The 22,805-nt window shown below is 52.1% G+C and overlaps 1 protein-coding gene across 4 annotated transcripts in view; it reads right to left on the bottom strand.

Annotated features, from left to right (window-relative positions):
- PPFIA1 (PTPRF interacting protein alpha 1) overlaps window positions 1-22,805 on the bottom strand; it is a 90,623-nt gene that overhangs the window by 2,137 nt on the left and 65,681 nt on the right. For 3 of the 4 annotated variants that reach the window (XM_042957596.1, XM_042957593.1, XM_042957594.1), the window contains 11 exons: window positions 22,015-22,166; window positions 21,252-21,424; window positions 20,982-21,075; window positions 15,642-15,723; window positions 15,335-15,535; window positions 8,058-8,233; window positions 7,856-7,953; window positions 5,270-5,445; window positions 4,373-4,441; window positions 2,575-2,740; window positions 304-373 (listed from right to left, as the gene is read on the bottom strand). In XM_042957596.1, coding sequence (XP_042813530.1) covers window positions 315-373; window positions 2,575-2,740; window positions 4,373-4,441; window positions 5,270-5,445; window positions 7,856-7,953; window positions 8,058-8,233; window positions 15,335-15,535; window positions 15,642-15,723; window positions 20,982-21,075; window positions 21,252-21,424; window positions 22,015-22,166 — 1,446 coding nt within the window. In that variant the 3' untranslated portion in view covers window positions 304-314. The remainder of the gene's footprint in view (window positions 1-303; window positions 374-2,574; window positions 2,741-4,372; window positions 4,442-5,269; window positions 5,446-7,855; window positions 7,954-8,057; window positions 8,234-15,334; window positions 15,536-15,641; window positions 15,724-20,981; window positions 21,076-21,251; window positions 21,425-22,014; window positions 22,167-22,805) is intronic. The other variant, XM_042957595.1, reaches the window with a different exon arrangement.

Raw genomic sequence — 22,805 nt, 5'->3', positions numbered from 1 at the left:
CTCCCTACCCCAAAGACATTAGCAGACGTTGAAGCCAAACTTCTTTTGTTTAAGGAAAGAGTGGAAATACAGTTTTCCCCTGAAAAACTGAGGCCACACCAACCTCTTTATTAAGTGTAAGAAGCACACACAAACCCCAGGATCCTCTCAGCAGGTGCAGAGAGGCTCGTGTCGTGCGTGTGTGTATTTCTCAAAGTCCCTACGTGAACCTGCGTGGGCTCGCTCTCCTGGCGCCCACGGACATCGCGTGCACAGGACACGGGTGCCCGCCTGCGGCCTGCACGGACGGTGCCCTCTACTCACCACAGGGGGCGTCAGCAGGAGTAAGTCCTGACTGTGGCGGAATCCAGCCTCTGCGGTCCCGAAACGCTGCCTGCTCCGACCAGCAGCACGAGGGGCGGCGTGCAAACACAGCATGCGGTTAGTCTCAAAACGTCACACGAGGGCACTAGTACAGCCACGCACACTCTCACCCACAGCAGCACCCACCGAGGGCTCCCGGGGCACCTCCGAGTGGGGTTCTCTCCACCCCCAAGCGGCCTGGGGACTCCCTGGGAGTTCGCTCTAAAACAGCAACGGGGCGGCAGATGCCAGGAGAACAACTTCGCCGCGTCCATCTGCACGCGTGACGACTCCTGACTCGGTAACTCTCTTCCCCCTAAACCCTCTAGAGTTCTCGACTTTTCCGGACTGTTCCCTCAGCCCTAACGATCCTCTGTAAGGAGAGTATGCGGTGAATGACCCAGTGAATGCCAGCGGCCCACTGAAGGGTGAAGGTAAACCGAGTCCAGTGGCGTCCTGACGCCCGCTCTGCCCTCCCCGGAGGGGGTGCGGGACCGCGACTCGGCTAAGAGCACTGAAGCCCGGCCTCGGCTCCTGCCGGAAACAGCGTGAGAACAGAGGCTTCTGTTCTTGTCAACAAACGCCCCGCACGGCAGAGTTTTCCAACCTCCGCAGCGGGTGTGTGTGGCTCCCGAGTCCATGTTCCGTGTTCCGGCAGGTTCCGCGGGAACACAGCCTGTCAATATTCGGCCGAGGCACCGGGGCGCGAGCTGCGCTGCCGGCGGCCGCGGGCCACCTGGATGAGCCCCCGCCGCGGCCCCCCGCACTCATTCTGCTTTACGAAGACGCCCGCTGTGCTGGCTTTGCTCAGTCAGCACACGAGGGTGTGGAGCCCCCTGCCACGTGACACGCTCCCCACGCCTTTCTCTCGAGTTATGTTTACCCGAACTCTAATCCAAACATCACCGTTGACACTTAACCCGCAAGACGTGGTTTTCGAAGATGGAGATGGTAACAAGGCCGTGAGGACAATCAGAGGGCAGTGAGCGGAGGCTAAGTTACAACGAAAACTGATAAAAATTAGCTATGGGCTCCACAAGGAGAATGCTATTTTTTGAAAAGTTGGGTTTCTCCCTCATTAAGCATATTATTGAAGTCTGGCAAAGAGAAGGAGTTTTTTAATGGAAATGCTGCCCGCACTCAAAGCTCAGTAAAGGCCTTACATAAGTCACTTTCGCCTGGTTTTTACAGAGGAGAGCGAGAGCCAAACTCACAAACCCAAGTACGGGCAGGGCCAATAGCAGGGAACTGTAACAACCACACCGTACGATCCCCACAACCACGTCCTCCGTACAGGTTTCCAAGGCCATCGAGGGCGAGCGTGGTTGTCTGCGACAGGCCTACCGCCGCAGTGGCCCGCGGGACATGCCTGACCCTGTCCAAAAGCTTCCTGTGAGGGACTCACTGAGCCATCGCAGCCAACCAATGAGGAAGACACCAGGGCGACGACCACTCTACAGACGGGGACGCTGAGGCCCAGGGCCCAAGGCCACGCACCTCCCTCGTGGCAGAGCCGGGCTCTAACCCGGGCATCTGGCTCCCAATGCTGTCACTGAGTGGGACGTAGCCGGAGCTGGGAGATCGGCCTACAAAACACTCAACTCATCAGCCGCGGCCGCAAAGCAGAAGGACGGTCAAGGGCTGATCGCCGGCCCGACCCGACGTGGAGACTACACGGCCGATGTGGGTTCCACAGGACGGGCCGCGCTCCGTGAGGACAGCCCAGGCTCGCCCTCTTCCTTCTCTCCATCCTCTTATGACACGTACTGACACGGAGAAGCAGCACAGGGACGGAGGTGGGAACTGTGTGTGGAGGGCAATGTGGAGGGCAGTCCTGGGGGAGGGGGGCGGGGGGGAGGGACGCGGCTTGAAAGCCACCGCGCTGCCATCTTATAAACGAGCGCCCTAGGGCCGCCCATCACATACGTAGCTTTGCAAGCGTGGGTGCTGGTCCCACGCCCGGAGGACACCCACGAAGCCTAGCTTCAGTAGTTGGAAGGATACGCTAACATTCAACCAGACAGGAACGTTAAAACAATCTCTATCGCTGTGAGACTTTGAGAAGCAGAATTGGGATTAATCTTAGAGCATTCATTCAAGCCTGAGCACGCCACAGCACCCGAACGCCTCGTTACGCATCAGGTCGGCCATTCTCCACCACTGTTAACGTTCCAGCCAACGAGCCTCCTGTGCCACCGCCGAGGGGCTGGGGCAGCGCGGGACGTCACGTACCGTCCAGCTGTATCTTCTTTGGCTGCATAGAGGGTGAGGACAGAGAGGAAGTGACCCGGAAATTTGCGGGGAGAGTCTCTGCAGACCCAGCAGCCAAGCCACGAACGTCCTTTGGTCTAAATTTTTTTCTCCAAGAAGGTGCCCTCCTAAAGCTTTTATCGTCGTCCTGGGAAATTAAAGGACAGAAAACAAGACCGACTGTAAAATAAAAGACAAAAATATACAGTAAAGTTACCAGCCCTTTAAAATGACCTCACTCCGCAGTTTTGTTTCGACGTATTTACCCCCATTCCTGACAGCCACCGGGCCGCCTGCCCAGACGGGAGCCCCAGGGGGTAAAGGGAGGCAGGGCCACACTTGTGCCGGGACCCTGAGGGGCACAAGTCAGGACAGTCCTGGGCCGCCTGGGCCTGCTCCACTATCTACGTGAAATCACCTTCCTGCTGTAAAAGATACTACGTTTTTGTTCTCAAAACGGTCTTCAGGCTGCGGACAGTCCCGCAGCGCCCTTTCACTTGCCCTGTTCTCGTCACACCAAGTGTTCTTATGGCAACGAAGACAGTCATGAGTAGTGGTGTGGGAGTAAATCGGTCCTGGTTTTGTGTAAGGAGAAAGCAACATTTTGTGTCTTTTCAAATAAACGACCGAAACCTTCCCCCAGAGCACAGGGCCCCGGACTGCAGTGAGATATCCTGCTGCCCCCAAAAACACAACTTACAGGCTCTATTCCCAGGCTGCAGCCAACGTGTTACGATGCGAAAAATATTTCTGAAGAGTATCAAAAGTCAAATAGCAAAAAGTAAAAAAACCGAACCACCCATCTCTGTGAAAATATTGGTTTCTCAATAGCTCATTCGTTTTTTTGTTTTATTTTTTTAAAGTTTACTTATTTAGTTTTGAGAAAGAATCAGCTTGAGTGGGGGAGGGACACAGGGAGAGAGGGAGACAGAATCCCAAGCAGACTCAGCAGTCAGCGCGGAGCCAGACGTGAGGCTGAAACTCACAACTGTGAGATCATAACCTGAGCCAAAACCAAGAGTCAGATGCTTAACCGCCTGAGCCACACAGGTGTCCCTGTTTTTTATATTCTGAGAGAGAGAGAACGAGTGTGTGTGAGCGAGGCGCAGAGAGGAAGAGGGACAGGAGACCCGAAGCAGGCTCCACGGTGACAGCAGCGAGCCCAATGCAGGGCTTGAACTCACAAACAGGGGGATCATGACCTTGGCGGAAGTCAGACACCTAACCGACTGAGCCACCCAGGAGCCCTAATGGCTCGTTTGTTAATAAATTAAGAGCAAAGCTTAAGTTGCAAAGTAAAATTATCTCCACATTTGCAAGAGTTATCTGATACGTGGCTCCTACAAATTTAGTAATCTACATTTATTTTTTTATTTAAAAAAAATTTTTTTTTTAATCTTTATTTGTTTTTGAGAGAGAGACAGACAAAGCATGAGCAGAGGAGGAACAGAGAGAGAAGGAGACACAGAATCTGAAGCAGGCTCCAGGCTCCAAGCTGTCAGCACGGAGCCCGATGCGGGGCTCAAACCCACAAACTGTGAGATCGTGACCTGAGCTGAAGTCGGACGCTTAACTGACTGAGCCACCCACCTAGGCGCCCCTACATTTATTTTTTGTTTTAAAGATTATACTTTTAAGTAATCTCTATACCCAACATGTGGCTTGAACTCACAACCCTGAGATCAGGAGTCCCACGCTCCTCCAACTGAGCCAGCCAGGTACCCCCAAATATTAATAATTTACAGTTAATGGAAATTTAGATATTAGGTGGAAAACTTACTTCATCGAATCTTCTGTCCGTCCCCATGGCCAAAAGGTTGTTAAACTCCCGTTCCAAGACGGCACGAGCCTGAAATCATAAACCGACAGCCCAAAAGTTACGTCAATCTAAAGGATGTTAGCATATCGCAATTATTTTTAAACCAAGACTGGAAAAATTTTTAAAAAACCCCAGGGATAAATGCCTTGAATCCTAATACTGTATTTATTTTTGAGAGGCGGGGGGGGGGGGGGGGGGGGGGGGGGGGGGGGCGGAGAGCTGAGCAGGGGAGGGGCAGAGAGAGATGGAGAGAGAGAATCCCAAGCAGACTCCACGTTGTCAGCACAGAGCCTGACATGGGGATCAAACCCACAAACTATGAGATCAAGACCTGAGCTGAAACCAAGAGTCCGGCGCTTAATCGACTGAGCCCCCCAGGAGGCCTACGGGAACGGGCCTTTGGGAAGAGGGGTCCATGCTCCCTGGGAAATTAGACCAGGGTGTCTTGGGGGGGTGGTTTCCAGTGGGGAGACTGAGGGCGTTCCCAAAGGTGTACAGTGTTCTGAAGAAGGATAAAAAATTCCTGACTCTCCAGTGAGCCCATGAGTCAAAAAGAACTCCACAGGGAAATCGGAAACAGAATCCATGAAACTTCCACGTGACACACGGAAGTAAGAGTGTTTCTCTCTCTGCGTTAAGGGCTCAATGCACGCCAGGCTCACGAGCCTGTGAGGGGAAGGGACAGGCAGAGCTCAGGCAGGAGGAGGCAGCACCGTGGACTCCGGGCCGCACAGCACAGCCCAGGCTCGCGGAGACAGGCCTAGCTGTGCGGTGTAGCCACGCGCCGCCTCGCTCAAATACGGGGCGCACGGTCTCCAGCAGGAGAGCGGCGGGCGGGCGCGGCTGGCCCGGCGTCACCTGTGTGTTCTGGGTCGGGATCTGAAGCAGAAGCGCCAGGGCGTTGAAGTCGAATGTCTCATCTAAGGCCATCAGCGCACCGTGAACGCCACTCTCTACGAGATTGTTCGCAAACTCTTTAAGGCCAATCGACAGGACCCAGCGAATCACTCGGTCATTGCTCCAAACCAGCACATCTGCAGACAGTAAACACCGATGGTCAGAGCGGCTGCAGAAAGCTCTCTCCATCACTTCCACACCCTGTAACGCAGGACAGGGATCCCCGCTGTGCGCCCTGAGCCTCCGGGTCCCGACCCGAGGCGTGACCCAAACGGGCACCGAGGGCACCGCCAGGCGGGCAGACGGCCCCTGCTGCGCTCACACGCTGTCGTCCTGGCCCCTCGCCAGCCTCATGCAAACCGTCCCGTCGGAACCCACTCCTCGAGGAAACTCTCGAACAAGGAAGTTCTCATGCACATGACTTTCTAGAGAATACAAAATGACCAGGGCCCAGGCATCGGGAACCAGAAGGACACACGAGGCACGACTATGCTTCATCTACAGACTGCGGGTCTGCTGGAAAACCTTCCTCCCATCAGACGTGTTGGCCCCGTGTCTGGGCACCTTGTGGACTGAACACGAACCTCTCAGTTACAATCGTGAAGCCCGTTTTGTTGACTCATTGGGAAACCAGAAACTCGAAGATAGTCTCCAGCATATTAGAGACTGTGAGGGGAGACCTCATGTTTACGCAAAGTAATAAATATTGCATTTGCATTAGGAGAGATCTAAAAATCACCAGATGATCACCAGTTACTTTGAAAGACTGCTTCTGTCAACCGTGAAAAGATTTAAAATGGAAGTACACAATAAATGAAACACATCTGCCTAGTTCATTTCCAAGGGTCTCTTCTAGGTAAAAGGACAGATATACACACACGGACACATGTAAAATACTTACAGATCGTTACTACATTTACGTTACATACATACGTTATGTTCTATATGTACAGAACACGTATCACAGATACTGTCTTATGGTGTTTCTTATGACTCACACTAACTCAATCATGGCTAGACTACCCTTCAAATGGGCTATCTTCCCAGCCATTTTTTTTATGCTTATTTACTTTTCAGAGAGAGAGACAGAGACAGAGTGGGGTGGGGGGGGGGAGAGAGAGGGAGAGCACGAGAAAGCGTTGGGGCAGAGAGAGAGAGAGAGAGAGAGAGAGTGCAAGACACAGAATCCCAAGCAGTCTCCAGGCTCCAAGGTGTCAGCACAGAGCCCAACGCGGGGCTCAAACTCATTCATCACAAGATCGTGACCTGAGCTGAAGTCGGACGCCCAACCCATCTGAGCCACTCAGGCTCCCCTCCAGCCACATTTTTTAAAAGTTTATTTATTTCAAAATAGTTTTTTAATATTTATTTTTGAGGGGGGGGGGAACAGAGAGAGAGGGAGACACAGAATCCAAAGCAGGCTCCAGCATGTGAGCTGTCCGCATAGAGCCTGACACAGGGCTCAAACACACGAACAGTGAGATTACGACCTGAGCCGAAGTCAGACGCTTAACTGACTAAGCCGCCCAGGTGCCCCCTAAGTTTATTTATTTGACAGACAGCGACAGCGAGAGCTGGAGCAACAGGGGGAGGGGCACAGGAAAGGAGGGAGGGAGAGAATCCCAAGCAGGCTCCACACTGTCAGCACAGAGCATGACACAGGGCTTGAACCCACGAACCCTGAGCTGAAACCAAGAGGTAGATGCTCAACCGACTGAGCCACCCAGGTGCCCCTTCCGGAACCACACTTTTACCTTTCTTTCTTAGTAAACACGAGGGGTGAAAACAGCACTCACAGGACGGTGGTAAGGACTAAATGAATTAACCTTTGTGCTTGGAGTTGCTAAGTCCGATCTGCTATTCCCATTCTTAGTGATTTCTTTATACTGAAAATTTGGGGAGAGGTTACGTTGAGCTTAATCGTTAACGTCTTGTTGCAAAACAAACCACTACACTTGCTCAGTTAGAGGTGCCCTGGGTGCTGCTCTCTTGGCTGAGCACCATGTCCTCTTATACGTCCCTGGGCCTGCTCCCTCCTCGAAATGCCTCTGCCTGCTCCCCCGCCCCCGTGCCCCAGAAGAGGCCCCCCACCCTGTCTGCGAGGCCCAAGTGCCCCGCTGACCCCATACCGCTCCCTCATCCACAGGAAGAAGAACCACGCTACGCTACTATGGGCCCCTCGAGTCCTTGGAGAGACAGCCAGGGCAGTACTTTTCACACTCACACCAAGACGCACACAGCAGGGGCCTGTTCACCTGTGCTCTGTTGCTCTCTAATGGTGTGTAGCAGCATTTCTGAACAAAAGAGGACGTGTGTCCTCGTAAGAGGAAATGTCTAAGGTCATAGGAAGAATGTTTACCCGGAGACTCTGTACCTACAGACTGACGTTAAGCACGAGAAAACGGGCACAGGGTCTCTGGCCGCAGAAAGGGATCATCTCTCCCTCCCCTGTAATGATGCCTTCAGGCCTTTGCTGATTTTTTTAAAAAGCAGCAAATCACCGAGGCTGTTCACACTCGCTGCATGAATTAAATGCCATGTACTAGCCTTTTACTTCACTCTGGCTTTCTTCTCTTTTTCTCTCTAGCTCCTTACGGTCGTAATTCAACCTTCGCAGGCACATAATTCCGCACTGGAAACTGTTCCTGTTGCCAAAAACCAAAAACAAAACAAAACAAAACACAATTAGCCGTGGCGGTGGGCAAACATCTCTTAGCCAACCAGGAAGGGCCAACGTGCAGCAGCACACCTGTGGAAGCTGTCGACCATCTTCAGCTGCCCTCGGAGGTCCTTCTTGGTCAGGTGGTCCAGCATGCGCGCGTCGACCAGGCACTCCATGAAGTAGCTGCGGTATTGCGCGAGGCCCAGGCTGGGCAGCCACTCATTGCCGATCCACTCGTGGTTCATGTCCCCGTACGCCAGCGTCTGCTCACGATAATTAAGAACATCAGTTCAGAAAAAAAAAAAAAAAAAAAAAAAAAAAAACAGGGAGGACGTCGCAAGGGTCATTTAAATCATCTTTACACTGAATTTTTAATCTGTTACGTATTTTCAAAGGCCAAGCCAATAATATGGCTTTTTATAATTTCAAAATAATTTGATCTCCTACTTACTGACTTAAATTTTCTATTAAAACTGTACACAAAGGAAATTCTACCATTAAAAATCTACAACTCATTTGTGCTAATACATATAACGTAATCACCAAACCACATTAAACCTGTAACTGATTACATGTTAGCATTCTGAAACAGTTTTCATAGGTAATAATATAACAACAAAGAATGATCACGACTCATGAACAAGTTTGAAGGATCAATCCAGCTCAACTCATTAAAACTATCTCTGGCTTTAATTTTATGTTTAACACTTTGTTTTCCATATTTTCTTAACAAAATATTTGCTAATTTCAAAATGAGTTTTAAAAAGTGAATACAAACATAGATTTAAAAGAAGACATGAACCCAGTAAGACCGAGAGGAGAGACGGTTAGAAGACCTCCCTTTCCCCGTGGTTGAGTAGCTGACTGAGCAGGCCAGAATGATAGGCTCCCAAGGATGGAGAAGCCCTGAGCGGCACCATCAACTAGCCCAACCCAATTGCCGTGAGAGCACTCTAGCCAACAGCAACAGTGCACACAGAATGTTCCCCAACACAGACAAAGCTCCACGTATTTAAAGAGACTGAAATCATACCAAATATATGTCCCCTGACCTCCACAGAATTAAATTAGAAAGCAATAATGAAAAGAGATCTAGAAAACTCCCAAATATTTGGAATTAGCACACTTCTAACTGACCCATGTGCCAAAGAAGAAATCACAAGGGAAATGGGAAAATCTTTTGAATTGAATGAAAGTGAACACACAAGGGGCATCTGGCTGGCTTGGTCAGTGGAGTGTGCTGCTCTCAATCTCAGGGTCATGGGTTCAAGACCCATGTTGGGTGTAGATATTACTTAAAATAAAATCGTAAAAAAAAAAACCATAAAGAAAGCGCACACACAATATATTCATAAACTGTGGGACGCTGCACTAGCGGCGGGAAATTTATAGTATTAAGTACTTACGTTATAAATGAAGGTTGCAAATCAACAATGTAAGATGCTACCTTAAAAAATTTGAAAAAGAAGACAAATGAAATTCACAGCAAACAGAAGGAAGAAAATAAAAGAGCAGAAATCAATGAAACAGAAACCAGAAAAATAATAGAAAATAAAACGATGAAAGTAAAACCCGGGTCTTCATAAACATCAATAGAATGGAATGACCCTACCCAGAGTGATTAAGAAGAAAGATATAAGTTATCTACATCAAGAATGAAAGACCCTACAGACACTGAAATCACTGTACATCAGGACAGACCCTACAGACACTGAAAGGGTAATAAGGGAAAACTGTAGACAGCCGTAAGCAACCTGGATAACACAGGCAAGTTTCTTGAAAGACATAATCTACGAAAGCCACTCGGAAAGAAACTGGTAACCTGTACCTGACTTTGAATCTGTAGCTATAACCCACAGACACGCACACATGCACATCTCTACCTCAAATGTTTTTGCCATTGATCTCTACCAAACATTTATGAAAACAGTACCAATTCTACATAAACTATTACAAAAAAGTGAAGAAGAAATACCTAGCTCATTCTATACGAGCAGCATTATTTTGACACCAAAACCAGACAGATTATAAAAAAAAAAAAAAAACAAAAAAAAACAGATCAATAGCATTCATAGACAGAGATGCAAACTTCCTTAACAAAACATTAGCAAATCAAATCAGTAATAAGTGAAAAGAATACGATATCATGACAAGTGGCGTTTATCCCAGTAACATAGCTTGGGTCAGTATTTAAAAATCAAGGAAGTTCACCGTACCAATGTACTGAAAAGAAAAAACCACAGAGATGTGGGAAACGTGTGACCAAATCGCTCGTCTATGGAAATCTCAGCAATCTAGAAACTGAAAAGATGGCTGCCTTGACCTGATAAAGGGCTTCTACAAAAAAATGTGGAGCTGAATGCACACTAGTGGTGTAAGACTGAATGCATTTTCCCTAAAATCAGAAAGAAAGTTAAGGATGTCTGCTCCCACCACTTCCATTCAATCCTGCACCAGAACTCCCAGCCACTGTGGTAAGGCAAGAAAAAGAAATCAAAAGCACAGGGGTTGGAAAAGACATAACACTGTCCTGATTTGCATATGACTTGATTATCAACACAGAGGATGAATACAGGACAGCTATCAGAACAAACAGGACCTGTATTATTAAATACTAAAAAAATGAGCTGGAGATGGAGATTTTTAAAAATACCACTTATAATATCGTGAACAACTATGAAATCCTTTGGGATACATCTAACAGAACATGTGCAACATTTGTGCCATGAAACGGAAGTAAACACATTATAAGTATATGCACACATATCAAACAAAGGCACTGGATTTCTTCAGTCCAAGAAGGCAAAGCTACAGTCACAGGAGTTCTGTAGTTACCTTATGGAATCCTTGGAAATATTAACTCTCAACTACCACCATGTTGTGCCTCTCATCTAGTGTTCACACCAAACAAACTATAGAAGGAACGAGTCAGATTTCAGTAAGAATGCTCAAATTCAATAGAAGAAAACTGTGTCACTACTTTCGGGAAATAACCATGAGTGAGAAAAGCATCGAATGTTTTTGGCAAATTGTCACAATGTCCTGTTTTTTCACTCTTTCCAACCTCACTCTCAATATCACAGACCTGACGCTTAGGGCGTGAATAGCCATCACTGCTTTCTTGCTTCTGTTCACGTATTCTTAAATGGACACAAAATGCAAAGAAATTTCTAAATAGTCTCACGGGAGCAGAGTCCTCCTTCACGTTGCTCACACACTCTGGTCCCACTTGTTAAGTGGCCCATAACACATGCTCCCGGAGGACCCAGGCTCAAAACCGGGGAGACCCACGCCTCCTGGGCTGCTGTCGCAGCCTTCTGAAGAAAGCATACGACAGGGATCTCTCATGGTCAGAGAACACTCAGGCCGCAAGAGACTGCCGCTGCACAGGCTCTATTTTCTCCAGCACTGGAATGGTCACAAAGCCAATTCAGCTTTGCGACCTCTGCAAAACATGACAGGTGAGGGCAGGTGTTACCAGCAAGCAGCTCAGTTTTGCACGGGCAGTGCACGGACGGTACTTGCTAAATGAAGGCATCAGGGACCTTCATTGACCACACCTGGAAGTCTGCTTCCCCTGAGTGCCCAAGCGCATCCCCAGCTCCCCCCTGGCTTAAGAGCTGGTCGCTATGTCAGAGCCCGGGGAAGGCACACTCTATGACCGCTGCCCTTGGCGGCAGGGGGCAGGCGCAGAGACCAGGACGCCTCTTCGTTCTCCTCTCATCTAGAAGAAGGATGGAGTGAAAACCATCCTTGCTTATGCTGAAGACTGAGTGGGGGCTAACTCTGGCGTCACTGGCACGGCTCATCCTTGTTTACGTTTCCACTGCAAAGAGCAAACATTCGGCTTATTTACACATCCCACCCCAAGACAGGGAATTTCATACTTAGTTGCTGCCAGAGCTCTTCTTCTTAGTGTGGAAGACGCGGACGTTGAAGCAATTACGAAATGCACGCTTTTCACTTCACTGATGGCCATTATTGGCCCCATAAAGAAACATCTGAGCAGGCTAAGTGACTAATGATATTTATCTAGAGTACTGGCACAGAGGGCTTAGATCAAACGGTTGAAGAGGGAACGCATGGAACATTAGAGTCACTCTCCTCTTTTGCTTTTTAAAAAGTGATACGGGGCACCTGGGTGGCTCAGCTGGTTAAGTGACTGACTTCGGCTCAGGACATGATCTCACGGTTCGTGAGATCAAGCCCCACATCAGGCTCTCTGCTGGCAGGGCAGAGCCCGCGTCAGAGTCTCTGTCTCCCTCTGTCTCTCTGTCCCACCTTGCATTCTCTCTGCCTCAAAAATAAACATTAAAAAAAGTTTAAAAATAAAAAAAAATTTTTTTAAGTGATAATACGTGCTTCATTTTAGGAGTACAAATAGAAAAAAAAAGGTGTTTCAACCATCAACTGGAAATGAGAAAAATTCAGATGTAAGAGGAGTTTGACTGCTTTTGCTGACATACAATTATCCTCTGCGGATCCTTGAACACGACACCATCAGTAAGAACTGACTGGCTGCAGCCTGCAGCCCTCGAAACCTAAAACCTTTTCTAGCCCTAAAACCTAACAGTATGTCAGGCGGCAACGTTACTGGAATCCGGGTAGGAAACCACTGCTTTTTAATCAAGCTGCCCGAACAAGGCTGCAAAAGAGTCGTGCCAGAGTTTTTTGTGAGCCTGGAGAACGAGGAAGCTGAAAATTCAAATGTACGATGTGCAAGCAGAGGCTTCACTTCTGAGAACCCCGGGAGTAAGAAAGCCTCTCAACGGACACGGCGGCAGGACGGCATGGAGCGACACGCTGACGCCCAGACGGGGAGGGAGGGCCCCCCGTGCCAACTCTCATGCCAGGGATTTATCCGAACATCTCCCGTCAGCACGCCCTGTGAGAAGTGTCAGCCCACCGGGGACGGCCTTCTATGATCCCAGGAGCTGCCAGGGCCCAGGCGCGGTGTGTGACAGCCATTGGCTAAACAAAGTGACGTGTGTTTTAAGCAGAATTAACCGTGGCGCCCCATGAGAAAGGTTCAAAATTGTCCATGAGACGTACTCTTTTAATCCTATGCTTTGCTCTAAGACTTTAAATCACCAACGACATTCGGCACAAAGGAAGATGTTAAAAACGTCAAGAAAAGTCAATTACAAGCTTTCACACTCCAGCTCTTTTGCTGCTGTACACATAGTGAAGAGTATATTATAGAGAGTCTCCAACCTGAGCCCAGCTTCCCTCCTCAGCCTCCTGGGGTCACGAGGTTAGGAATGCAAAAGAACACAACCGTTAGTACTGCTGGGCCTGGGCATGCGAGCAGATCAGCTCTGTCGGGAAGGCGTGGAGTGACTGGGTGACAGAGTGAGAAAGTCAAAGCGTCATGCAAAACTCATGCAAAACCACCAATTCCGATTTCTCATGCAAGGAGCCGACTCCCCGTGGCAGGCATGTCCATTAAAGGAGACAACTGGGGCCAGAATGTGGAGGCCGAGCGCCAAACCGAGGTCTCTCCGGAAGGAGATAGGAGTTCAATCTATTCTAAACAGAGCTAGTCTATCCATTTTAAGTTCCTGGGAAAAATCTAAAATAGAATTCTACTTCACGCATTTCACTAATACCTAAAGGCAGTACTGATCCGAACAATTTAACGTGAAAGGACATTTTTGTTTCCCCCAGAAAAGCCCAGAATCGCGCCGTTCTCGGGGGCGGGAGGAGGGAGCACGGAGGGAGGACAGGCTCGGGGCTGCGACTGACCGTTTGTGGCGTGGCCGTGAGCGTCTCCATCTCTTCATGCGTTAACCAGATATTTCCTGTGGTCTAGGGCGGCCCCAGTGACAACCACATCCAGGGCAAGGGAAGCAGTGACAAAGAGGAAAGGCAGCAGACACGTGAGCCTCGGGCACGTGAAAGGAGCAGGCGGACGCAAAGGCCGTTCTTCCCGCCTTCTCGTTTCAGATGCCCACACGGAAAACGACACAAGGTTAAAACAAGCCCAGCCCCTTGACGGAGAACCGCCACACGCACTACCACTGTGGTGGCAGTGACCCCAGGACAGCCCACGGTTTCTGGAGCTTCATCTGCCACGCCTACCACCTGACATACGGGAAATATAAAAGCGACCTATTTGGCACTTCTGAAAACTATTCCTAATTCTCAAGTAACTCTCACTTCGATATATTTAAAACATTCTCCCCCAAAGCACAAAAAGGAGCACCGTCCCCAAGTCTGGCCTGTGGACGGCTCCCCACAGGCGCTCCACAGTGATGGGGCCACGTGGACGGGACAACCTCACCTGGGGACCCTAAGAGGCCCAGCACAGGGCTCAGCGTGGCACACAGAACGGCCGCCGGCTTCAAGGAGCCAAAAACACCGGCACCGCTGATGTGGCGCGGCAGACCCGAGGCCCGTTAGCGCCCTGCCGGCCGCCGGGCCCCTCGGGGACAGGGCTGGCCCGTCTCACAGCGAGGATCCCCGTCCCAGGTGCGCTTGTCATCACTGTCCGCTGATTCAGCGCGTGAGCGGGGGCCTTCGCCGAGACGGTTTCTAAGACTTTGCGAAAGCCACCCTAACACCTTTGTTTCCAGAAAGGTCTCTCTAACTGGAAACAACCAGGCAACGGGGACCTGGTCGGATGCCGTGACAGAACATTCCCGGGCCACAGGTCAGTGCACAGACCGACTGCTCATTACAATTCTGTCCCTAAGAATCGAAACAAAGACGCTGGCAATCCTTTCTGTGCAAAGTCCCTGCAAGTCCCGAATCAGGCGCTGACCTGCTTGCTACTCGGAGAAGAACGTGGGAGGCCGTATCCTCGCCAGGTTTTCTCTTCGGAGCAGAGAACAGCGGAGTGGGAGCTGAGCCAACGTACAGAGCCCACAGCAAGGAGCCGGCCCACTTTGTCCCCCAGGAACCATTAACGTTGTCCTCAGATTCGTTTTTTAACGTTCAACCAGGAGGGGCGTCAGTAAGGACGGCCAGGGTCTGCCCGCGTGGAGCACAGCGGCGCTCAGCGTGCAGGGGCAGATGCACAGGCCGCTTAAAGCCCTGAGCCCCTGGGACCCGCGGCTCCCTGAACGGAAAGCAACAACGGGCTGACTAAGTCAGACGGTAAAACACTGATAATAATGCAAGTAGGGATCTGAGCTCTTTCCCCCGTCGCTTTTGGTAAGTTTGTTCTTAAATTAGGGATAATTCCTTGCCTACACTTTAAAAAACTCCTATGTCTATACTGCAAAGTCAAGCTGTTCTGAGAGCATTCGATACAGTATCTTTTAACCACCCGATCACGTATTTGAATGCTAAGACGTTAAACTGGAACACTGGTCGTGTGAGGCAACGTGAGCGGCAGATCGGCTCCTTCCACAGGTGCGTACCGTTCTCGAAGTAGGAGGGGCTGACGGACTAGTCAGGGACATGATCTCCTGAATGGCCAGCCGCAGCTTCAGCCGGTGCAGAGGGTTGCTGATGCCGATCTCACGCTGGATCTCCGTGTCGGACAGCGCAGACATGATGGCCCCGCTTTTCACGTTGGCTCGGCAAGCGGCTACGTACCAGGCAGGCATCCCGACCCAGAGCTAGAGACAGGAAGTGTAAAGGCCAGAAGGTTCTGCACGGTGTACGAATGCATTCATCCTGCCCACAGATGTGACGTACTCCGCCCGGGGTTCAAAAGAAACATACCTCCAGCCAAACAACAACGGTGGGCCCGTCCCACTGTGCGAAAGGTAAACCTTGTCTCCGGGCTTCCTCGAGCAATTCGTGCCTACAAATAACGAGAGAATTCAACGTTGAAGAGTCACGAGTGCCTGTGGGTATATAGCAAGTGAACAGAGGTAATTCTCTGTGCACGTTTTCAAAAGTATATGGGGCGCCTGGGTGGCTCTGTCAGTCGGGCGACCGACTTCGGCTCAGGTCATGATCTCGCAGTTCGTGGGTTCGAGCCCCGCGTCGGGGTCTGAGCGGACAGCTCGGAGCCTGGAGCCCGCTTCTGATTCTGCGCCTCCCTCTCTCTCTGCCCCTCCCCTGCTCACGCTCTGTGTCTCTCTGTCTCTCAATAATGAATAAACATTAAAAAAAAATTAAAAAACAAAAAAAAGCGTAACAGAGGCGTCTCCTGGCAGAATTGAAGAATCAGTGTCAACATCAGCCAACCCCAGCAGTCTTCACGTCCGAGGTAGGACAGCGGAGGGAGTACCTGAACGACAAGGAAAACCGCAGGAGGGGGCCGCACCTGCGTCTGAGTGAGGAGCTGCTGTGAGGGTCTCAAACTCGTCCGGCAAAGACAACAACACAGAACAGCACACACTTTAATACCAGTAACGGTCTGACATGGCAACTAAGGAACGGGCGGGATTTTGGCGGTTTCTATTCTACACGGCGATTCAGGCTAATACAGGTATCTGCTAAGTTAAGACACTGGGTCATCCCATGGTTTAACCCACAGGCTTCAGACCCAGAAACTCTGAGTCCCAACCACTGGGGCCAGTGCACACAGGGCAGCCTGTGAGACTGTGATCCTGTCACAAGCCAACACCAGGAAGCCGTCCTGGGATCCTCACCGCATCCGAAATATTCTGTCCGCCTGGTTCTAAAATACCCAAACCGTAACTTCACCATCTTAACATCTTTAAAAACGATCGTCTACTAATGACATAGTTACGTAAGAGACAACACCATAAGCTTTGAGAATTTCATCTCGCTCTTTCACGCTGTGTCCTTACGAGGCTTTCTGAGAGACATGAATTCTTTCAGAACGGGAAAGGCCTCGCAGAGAAGGTGGGGTGGGACAGAAGATGGTTTACCCTATGTGCCTGGGCATCCTGAGGCATTTTTAAATCCCTCAGTCACTTGTAGTGTTATTTTTCTTTGATAAATTCGGCATAACACATCACTGAATCTCATGTTTCTGAACAAACACATTGGCTCTTCAACATATTTAAACAGTATCAGACCTTTCTTAAGACTGTAAAGTCTACGTACAATTCGAGCTCAAAACGTTTCACGTCAAGTTTCAAGTAAGTGTTCCTGAAGTCAACCTTAGGTTTCCTGGGGGTAATAAATGCTCTAATTGTGTAGGAAGGATTACACCAGGGAGGGCAACAAATTTTTTTTTTTTTTTTTTTTTTTTTAAGTAAGCTCTATGCCCAAGGTGAGGCTTCAACTCAAGACCCTGAGACTGAGTCACATGCTGCACTGACTGAGCCAGCCAGGTGCCCTAGAATGCAACAAATCTTAATAGCCAGAGGAAGGAAGGAAGGAAGGAAGGAAGGAAGGAAGGAAGGAAGGAAGGCAGGCAGGCAAACCTTCCCTCTTTAAAATGAGCAGCAAAGCTATTTACTCACATATGAAAAAGAAATGGGAGTCCACTGGGGCTGTGGTCACCCCGACACGGGGCACCCACACTGGATGGAATAAGCACGGGGGAGAAGGGCCTCCCTCGCCGGGCGGAGTAACCCATCCGTGTGCCCAATTTAACGCCGCTTTCCGTGTCCCACGGACAAATTCTCAACGACAGCAGCAACATCTTATGCGGACACTTACGTAAGCCGTGCCACGTGACCCGTACACACGACACTAATCGTTCCTTGGCAGACGGGCCGGGGAGAGACCTGAGCTCCGAAAGCACGGTCAGGGGCTCGGTCCCAAGCAGCCCAGCCCGGCACGGGAGGGGTGCGCACGGCTCTGCTGCAGGGCCCAGGGGGCTCGCAGGTGCCCCGCACTCTCAAAGCAAACTGAACGGCGACCGGATTCGTGGCACTCTGTCTGCCACGCTTTGTCTTTTCACACGCAACAGCTATTTAGGGGCACCCGACTGCCTCGGTTGGCAGACCACAGGACTCTTGAGCTCAGGGTCGGGAGTTTGAGCCCCACACTGGGCGTGGAGCCTACCTCAAAAAAACCCCTCACGTAGACGTTCGCCGTCCACCCCTACAGGGCTACAAACGGCCCGTGAGCCCCACTACCTGGAGGTTGGTGTCCACGATTCTGACTTCACCCCCACCTTCCTCCTGGTGGTGGCCATTTGTTTACGAAAAGCCTTTTCTGGTACAGATGTGCTCGTGGGTTGGAGCTCAGGCCCGAGGTCCCGCCGAGACCACGCGGAGGCAGCGGAGCCAGGGCCACGCAGCCGCAAGACCCGGGAGGCGGCGGCGACGTGGAGCCCCCAGCCGGCCAGCCGGCCCAGGTCTCTGTCTGCACTGGGCCCCGTCCCCTACCAGGCCAGGGCGCCGCCCAGGAGACTAAACACCGGATGGACCCGGGGGGGGGGGGGGGGGGGGGGACGCCCGCACCCCTTCCTTCTCCTGGGGGGTCAGTGCCGCCCCCGTAAGCGGAGGAGCCAGAGCACCTGTGCACACCCAACCCCTTCTTCGCCTCCTACCGCCTGCCACCGCGGACGGCCAGCTCCCGTCACCTGGGACTCGCGTAAGCCAAGGGCCACGTACACCTGAAGAACCTGCCCGTGTACCCACACGGTCACTCCAACGGTCGACGGAATGATCCGTTTTTCTCCCTGTGGACCACAAGCTACAAAATTAAGCGGGGCGGCTAACACTTTACCGTAAGGACATGAGGTCTGCTTGCACAGGTCAATACTCCAGAAAGCAACGCTCTCCGCCACCAGTTCCGAAGCCTGAAACACGAGGACTAAAGAGGCAGGGACTCTGATCTGTCGAGCACTTCTCTGCAATATTTTTGTTCGTGTTTATTTTTGAGAAAGGGCAGAGAGAGAGGAGACACAGAATCGGAAGCAGGCTCCAGGCTCTGAGCTGTCAGCACAGAGCCCGACGCGGGGCTCAGACTCACAAACCGCGAGATCGTGACCTGAGCTGAAGTCCGACAGTTAACCGACGGAGCCCTCCAGGCGCCCCTCGCTTCTCTGAATTTTCAGTCGGCCCCCAGCACCTAACTCTGCACGGAGGAACGGGAGTTACAAGCCAACATCCTGGAGGCATGGGAGACTCGTCCGACTTTCGCGGTTATTTATTTGCTTCCTTCCTCGGCTCTCAGACGCCGCATCCCCCGCTGCGGCCGCGCCCCCCTTGGTTTACAGAACTCCGCCTCCCCCACAGGGTAAAATGGATGAGCGCTCTGACCGCCGTGGACCAGGCCTACTGAGCGGGGACCTGATCTCCCTCAAGGACCCAATTCTCGACACCACACGTGATTTTCCAAACACTCGCCCTAACGGTAAACTCATGTGGAGTGCTTCCCAGCCTTACGGTTAGAGCCGCAGGAGAAAGACACTTAGAAATCTGCTGAATTCTACGGGGAGCAGGGACACGCGTGAGGCCGCGTAACGCATGACTGACAACACGCATCTCACAGTTAGGACATAAATGCAGCGGCGAAGTGGTCTGTCGTGACAAGAAGCGTCTCATCAAATACGACATGACCACCGACACCACTGAGACTCATTCTCCTGAGGCGGACACTGTCCACACTAGGGCACCTTGCGTGGGGACTTACGGGGCCCTACCTCACCAGCACGGCTCTGCCATCCGGGCAAAGCACCACCCTCGAAAATCCGAGCATAACTTCTGACTCCCTGAAAACTTAACTGCTCATAGCCCACTGTACCCAGAGGGCTTACCGATAAACAGTCGGTTAACACATGTTTTGTAAGTTATGTACGTATGCCGTATTCTTTCGTAAAACAAGGCAAAGGTTATTAAGAAAAGCACAAAGAAGAGAAAATACATTTACGATACCATACTGGATTTATTAAAAAAAAAATGTTGCACGTAAGTGGACCTTCTATTCAAACCCTTGCTGTTCAAGTGTCAACTGTACGGTCTGGAATTTGCCATGATGATCACGGAGTCCAGAGAATGACCCGCTCTCAGACACTCGGCTGCAGCTACGGTAACACAGAACCAAAGCCGGCAATTTGAACACCTCAGCCCCAGGGAAAGCTACCTACACACACTCTGTGAAATTTAATCACATGCTGGGGCAAATAGCTCAATAAAGGCCGTCCTCGTATGACCAAGTACTTAAACATACCTCCCGAGGAAGACAAAATAAACATAGGAGACAGAGTGAAACGTTTTGGCCAATTTATGTTACTTCCGATCGTACGTGAAATACACATTCCTGGGAGCAGTGGGGTGGGAGACCCAGAGGGCACTGCCACGAATCTTACTGTTTCCGTTACAAAAAGTGTAAGGATGTGAAATGAAACACACCAGCAACATCGAAGGGACAGAATTTTCCCAGCACGGTTCCAGGAGCAAAAGGCCTACTTTCAGTATCAAACTGCACATGGCCAGATGGCAACTATCCAAGTTATCTCAAAACACTTTTATACAGTTCAAACATAGCAACATTCAAATCAGACCGCTGTTAAGTGGTTTCTACAAATGTCCACTCCCAGGGAACCAGAAGCCTGACTGTTCCTACGGAATTGTGAGCAGTAACAGAAACCACAGCGTTTCACCTGAAACACGGCCCACGGTGTGCCAGTCACGATCGTTATTATGACTGCTGAGAAGAAGACTAACCTGAGGCAGGTTTAAGGGAAAACCAACGGACAACTCCAGGGGCTGAAGGGGAACCGGCCTCTAGCGGGACGGGGCCTGTGGGCCCAGTGTGGCCGTGAGGCCCCGACTCCAGACCGTGCAGGCCCTCGGAGCGCCCGAGAGCCACCGGACGCCTCGCCCACTGTCAGGCCGATCGCGGAGCCCACTGAGTTCTGCCCCGGCTCAAGGCCCAGAGCCCCAAGCTGATCCGTACAGGAGCCGGGGCTCAGGGCCCAAGTGCTCCGAGGTCTCGCCCTCAGTGAGCCACAACACAGCCTCCCTGCACAACTTCTCAAGGTGGAGTGGGAATCCACGGGAGCCCCTTCACGATTTCACACGTGCTCTACGCCTCCGGGAGGCCCAGTTTAACAAGGACCTCAGGTTCAGCCTGGAGGGAGAGAATCCCTCTTTGCAGCTACAGAGCTCAATGAACAAACAGCCACTGCTTCGAAACCAGGTACGGCTGAAAGTACGCAGAGACGACAAAGAACAGAACGCTTACTTTTTTTGAAGTTTACGGTTTTTCTCAGCCTGTCCGCCCAATTTGCTGAGTCCCAGGGCGTCCTGAGAGGAGTTTTCCACCTCCAAAACAGCAGCTGTGGGGAAGCAGAGTGATGAAATGGGGGACGTGGGGGGGGGGGGGGGGGTGCTCAACAGGCCATGTGAGGGTCTCCCGACAGGGGGAGGAACCTGCAGGGAGAGCGATCACGGTGCTAGACGAACGACACCAGCAGGACCACCTGCGCGTGGGAGCCACGCACGGGACACCAACCTGGCCCCGCGGGATCCTTGCCAGCGTGGCCGGGACGGCCCTTTTCTTTCTTGCCAAACAGGCGGCCGATGGAGGACTTGATGCCCTTCTTCTTGGGCGCCTTGTGCAGCGAGTCCTGGCTGCTGTTGCTGCTGCTGGGGTTGCTCACGGGGCCGTCCTGCGAGCCTGTCGAGCTGGGGGGACGGGAGAGGACCTTCAACGCGGGCTTGGCACACGACACACCGCCCCACGCGAGGGAGGGCTGCCCCCGGGGAGCTGACGCTCTCTCCCTCCCAAGAAGATCCGGACTCCAAGCGCCCTGGGCCAAGAACGCGCGGCAGCCCTTCCAGGCCGTGACCCGGGAGCACGGAGCACACGCACAACCAGAGCCGGCCGGGGACACGGCACAAGAAACAGAGCGGCTGCTGGCGCTGCCCGGTGCGGGGAAGATGGCTCCCCAGAGCCCCGCGGGGCACAGAGCTCGGCCCAGGGGAGGGCAGAGGGGAAGCCTCAGGACGGCCGGTGGTTAGGATCCGGGCAAACGAGGCCGCCCTACAGCCGCCTGCACCGCCGGGCTCCGGTCTGTCCCAGCGGACTTGCGCCCCGGCGGCCGCACCCCCAGAGCCCCGGCAGGTGCCCCAAGAACATCGTGCACATAAACTCAGTTCGCTGGCGTTTCTTTAGAATCGCCGTCCCGACCCTTTCTCCCCCAAGAAGATCAAGGGTTTCTCGGCGCTGAAAACCAACGCGCTGGCGTGTCCCCTGTGGCGCCTGCGCCCCTTACTTTCTGGCGTCCCTGATGTCCTCGTGGCTGGCCGCGTGGAGCACCCCCTGGTGCAGTCTGTCCAAGCGCAGGGACCTCGGGGAGGAAGGAGGGGACGTTTCACATTTTATCGTTGCCTTGTCGTCTCGTACCTCTTCGCGCGAAGCCGGCAACTGCGGGGTCGAGAGGAGGGTGACAGGAGTTCACCGCGGGCCCGACAGACGAGCGCACAGCCCTGAAATCACAGCCAGGAACTCATCTGAGTAGCTACGAGCTGCGCTTTCTGCGGCGTCCAAAACGCCCTCTTAGTGTCGGCCTAACTCCGGGCCACGCGTTGGGCAGTGGGCCCGCCGAGACCCCGGGGGCCATCCGCACCCAGCGGGTGCGCCCTCCCCCGGAACCCCGTGCCACTGCCAGCCCGGCCCCGGAAGGCAGCGGCGAAGACCTTCGCGAACCACGCCCCGAACCAAGTCCCCATCGACCACCGCCAGCTGAGGAGCAAGGTGCTGGTCTCCTGACGCCATTCAGAGCAAACCCTGGTGAGCACAGAGGCTTCCCGTGCACGACTGTGCAACGCTCGTTGTCCGGGGGAAAAGGAACCAGCTTGTGCCCTAACCCAGTGTCACTTCCAGTAATGATGCAAAGCCTGGACCTACGAGGACGGGCGGAAAGTGAGAAGGCACCCAAACCCCCGCCCCCCCACCCCCACTCGGGTCTGACTTCTGCTTCTCAGTGACATTTAGGTTGATGTTACAAACTGAAGGACTTCTCTGCGGCTTAGAGAAGGCCTGCTCGACACGGTGGAGACAAAG

This window comes from Panthera tigris, chromosome D1 (assembly GCF_018350195.1).
Source record: "Panthera tigris isolate Pti1 chromosome D1, P.tigris_Pti1_mat1.1, whole genome shotgun sequence".
NCBI classification, from domain to species: Eukaryota; Metazoa; Chordata; class Mammalia; order Carnivora; family Felidae; genus Panthera; species Panthera tigris.
Note: the sequence above shows the minus strand (reverse complement) of the source record. Positions and strands in the feature narration are given on the sequence as shown.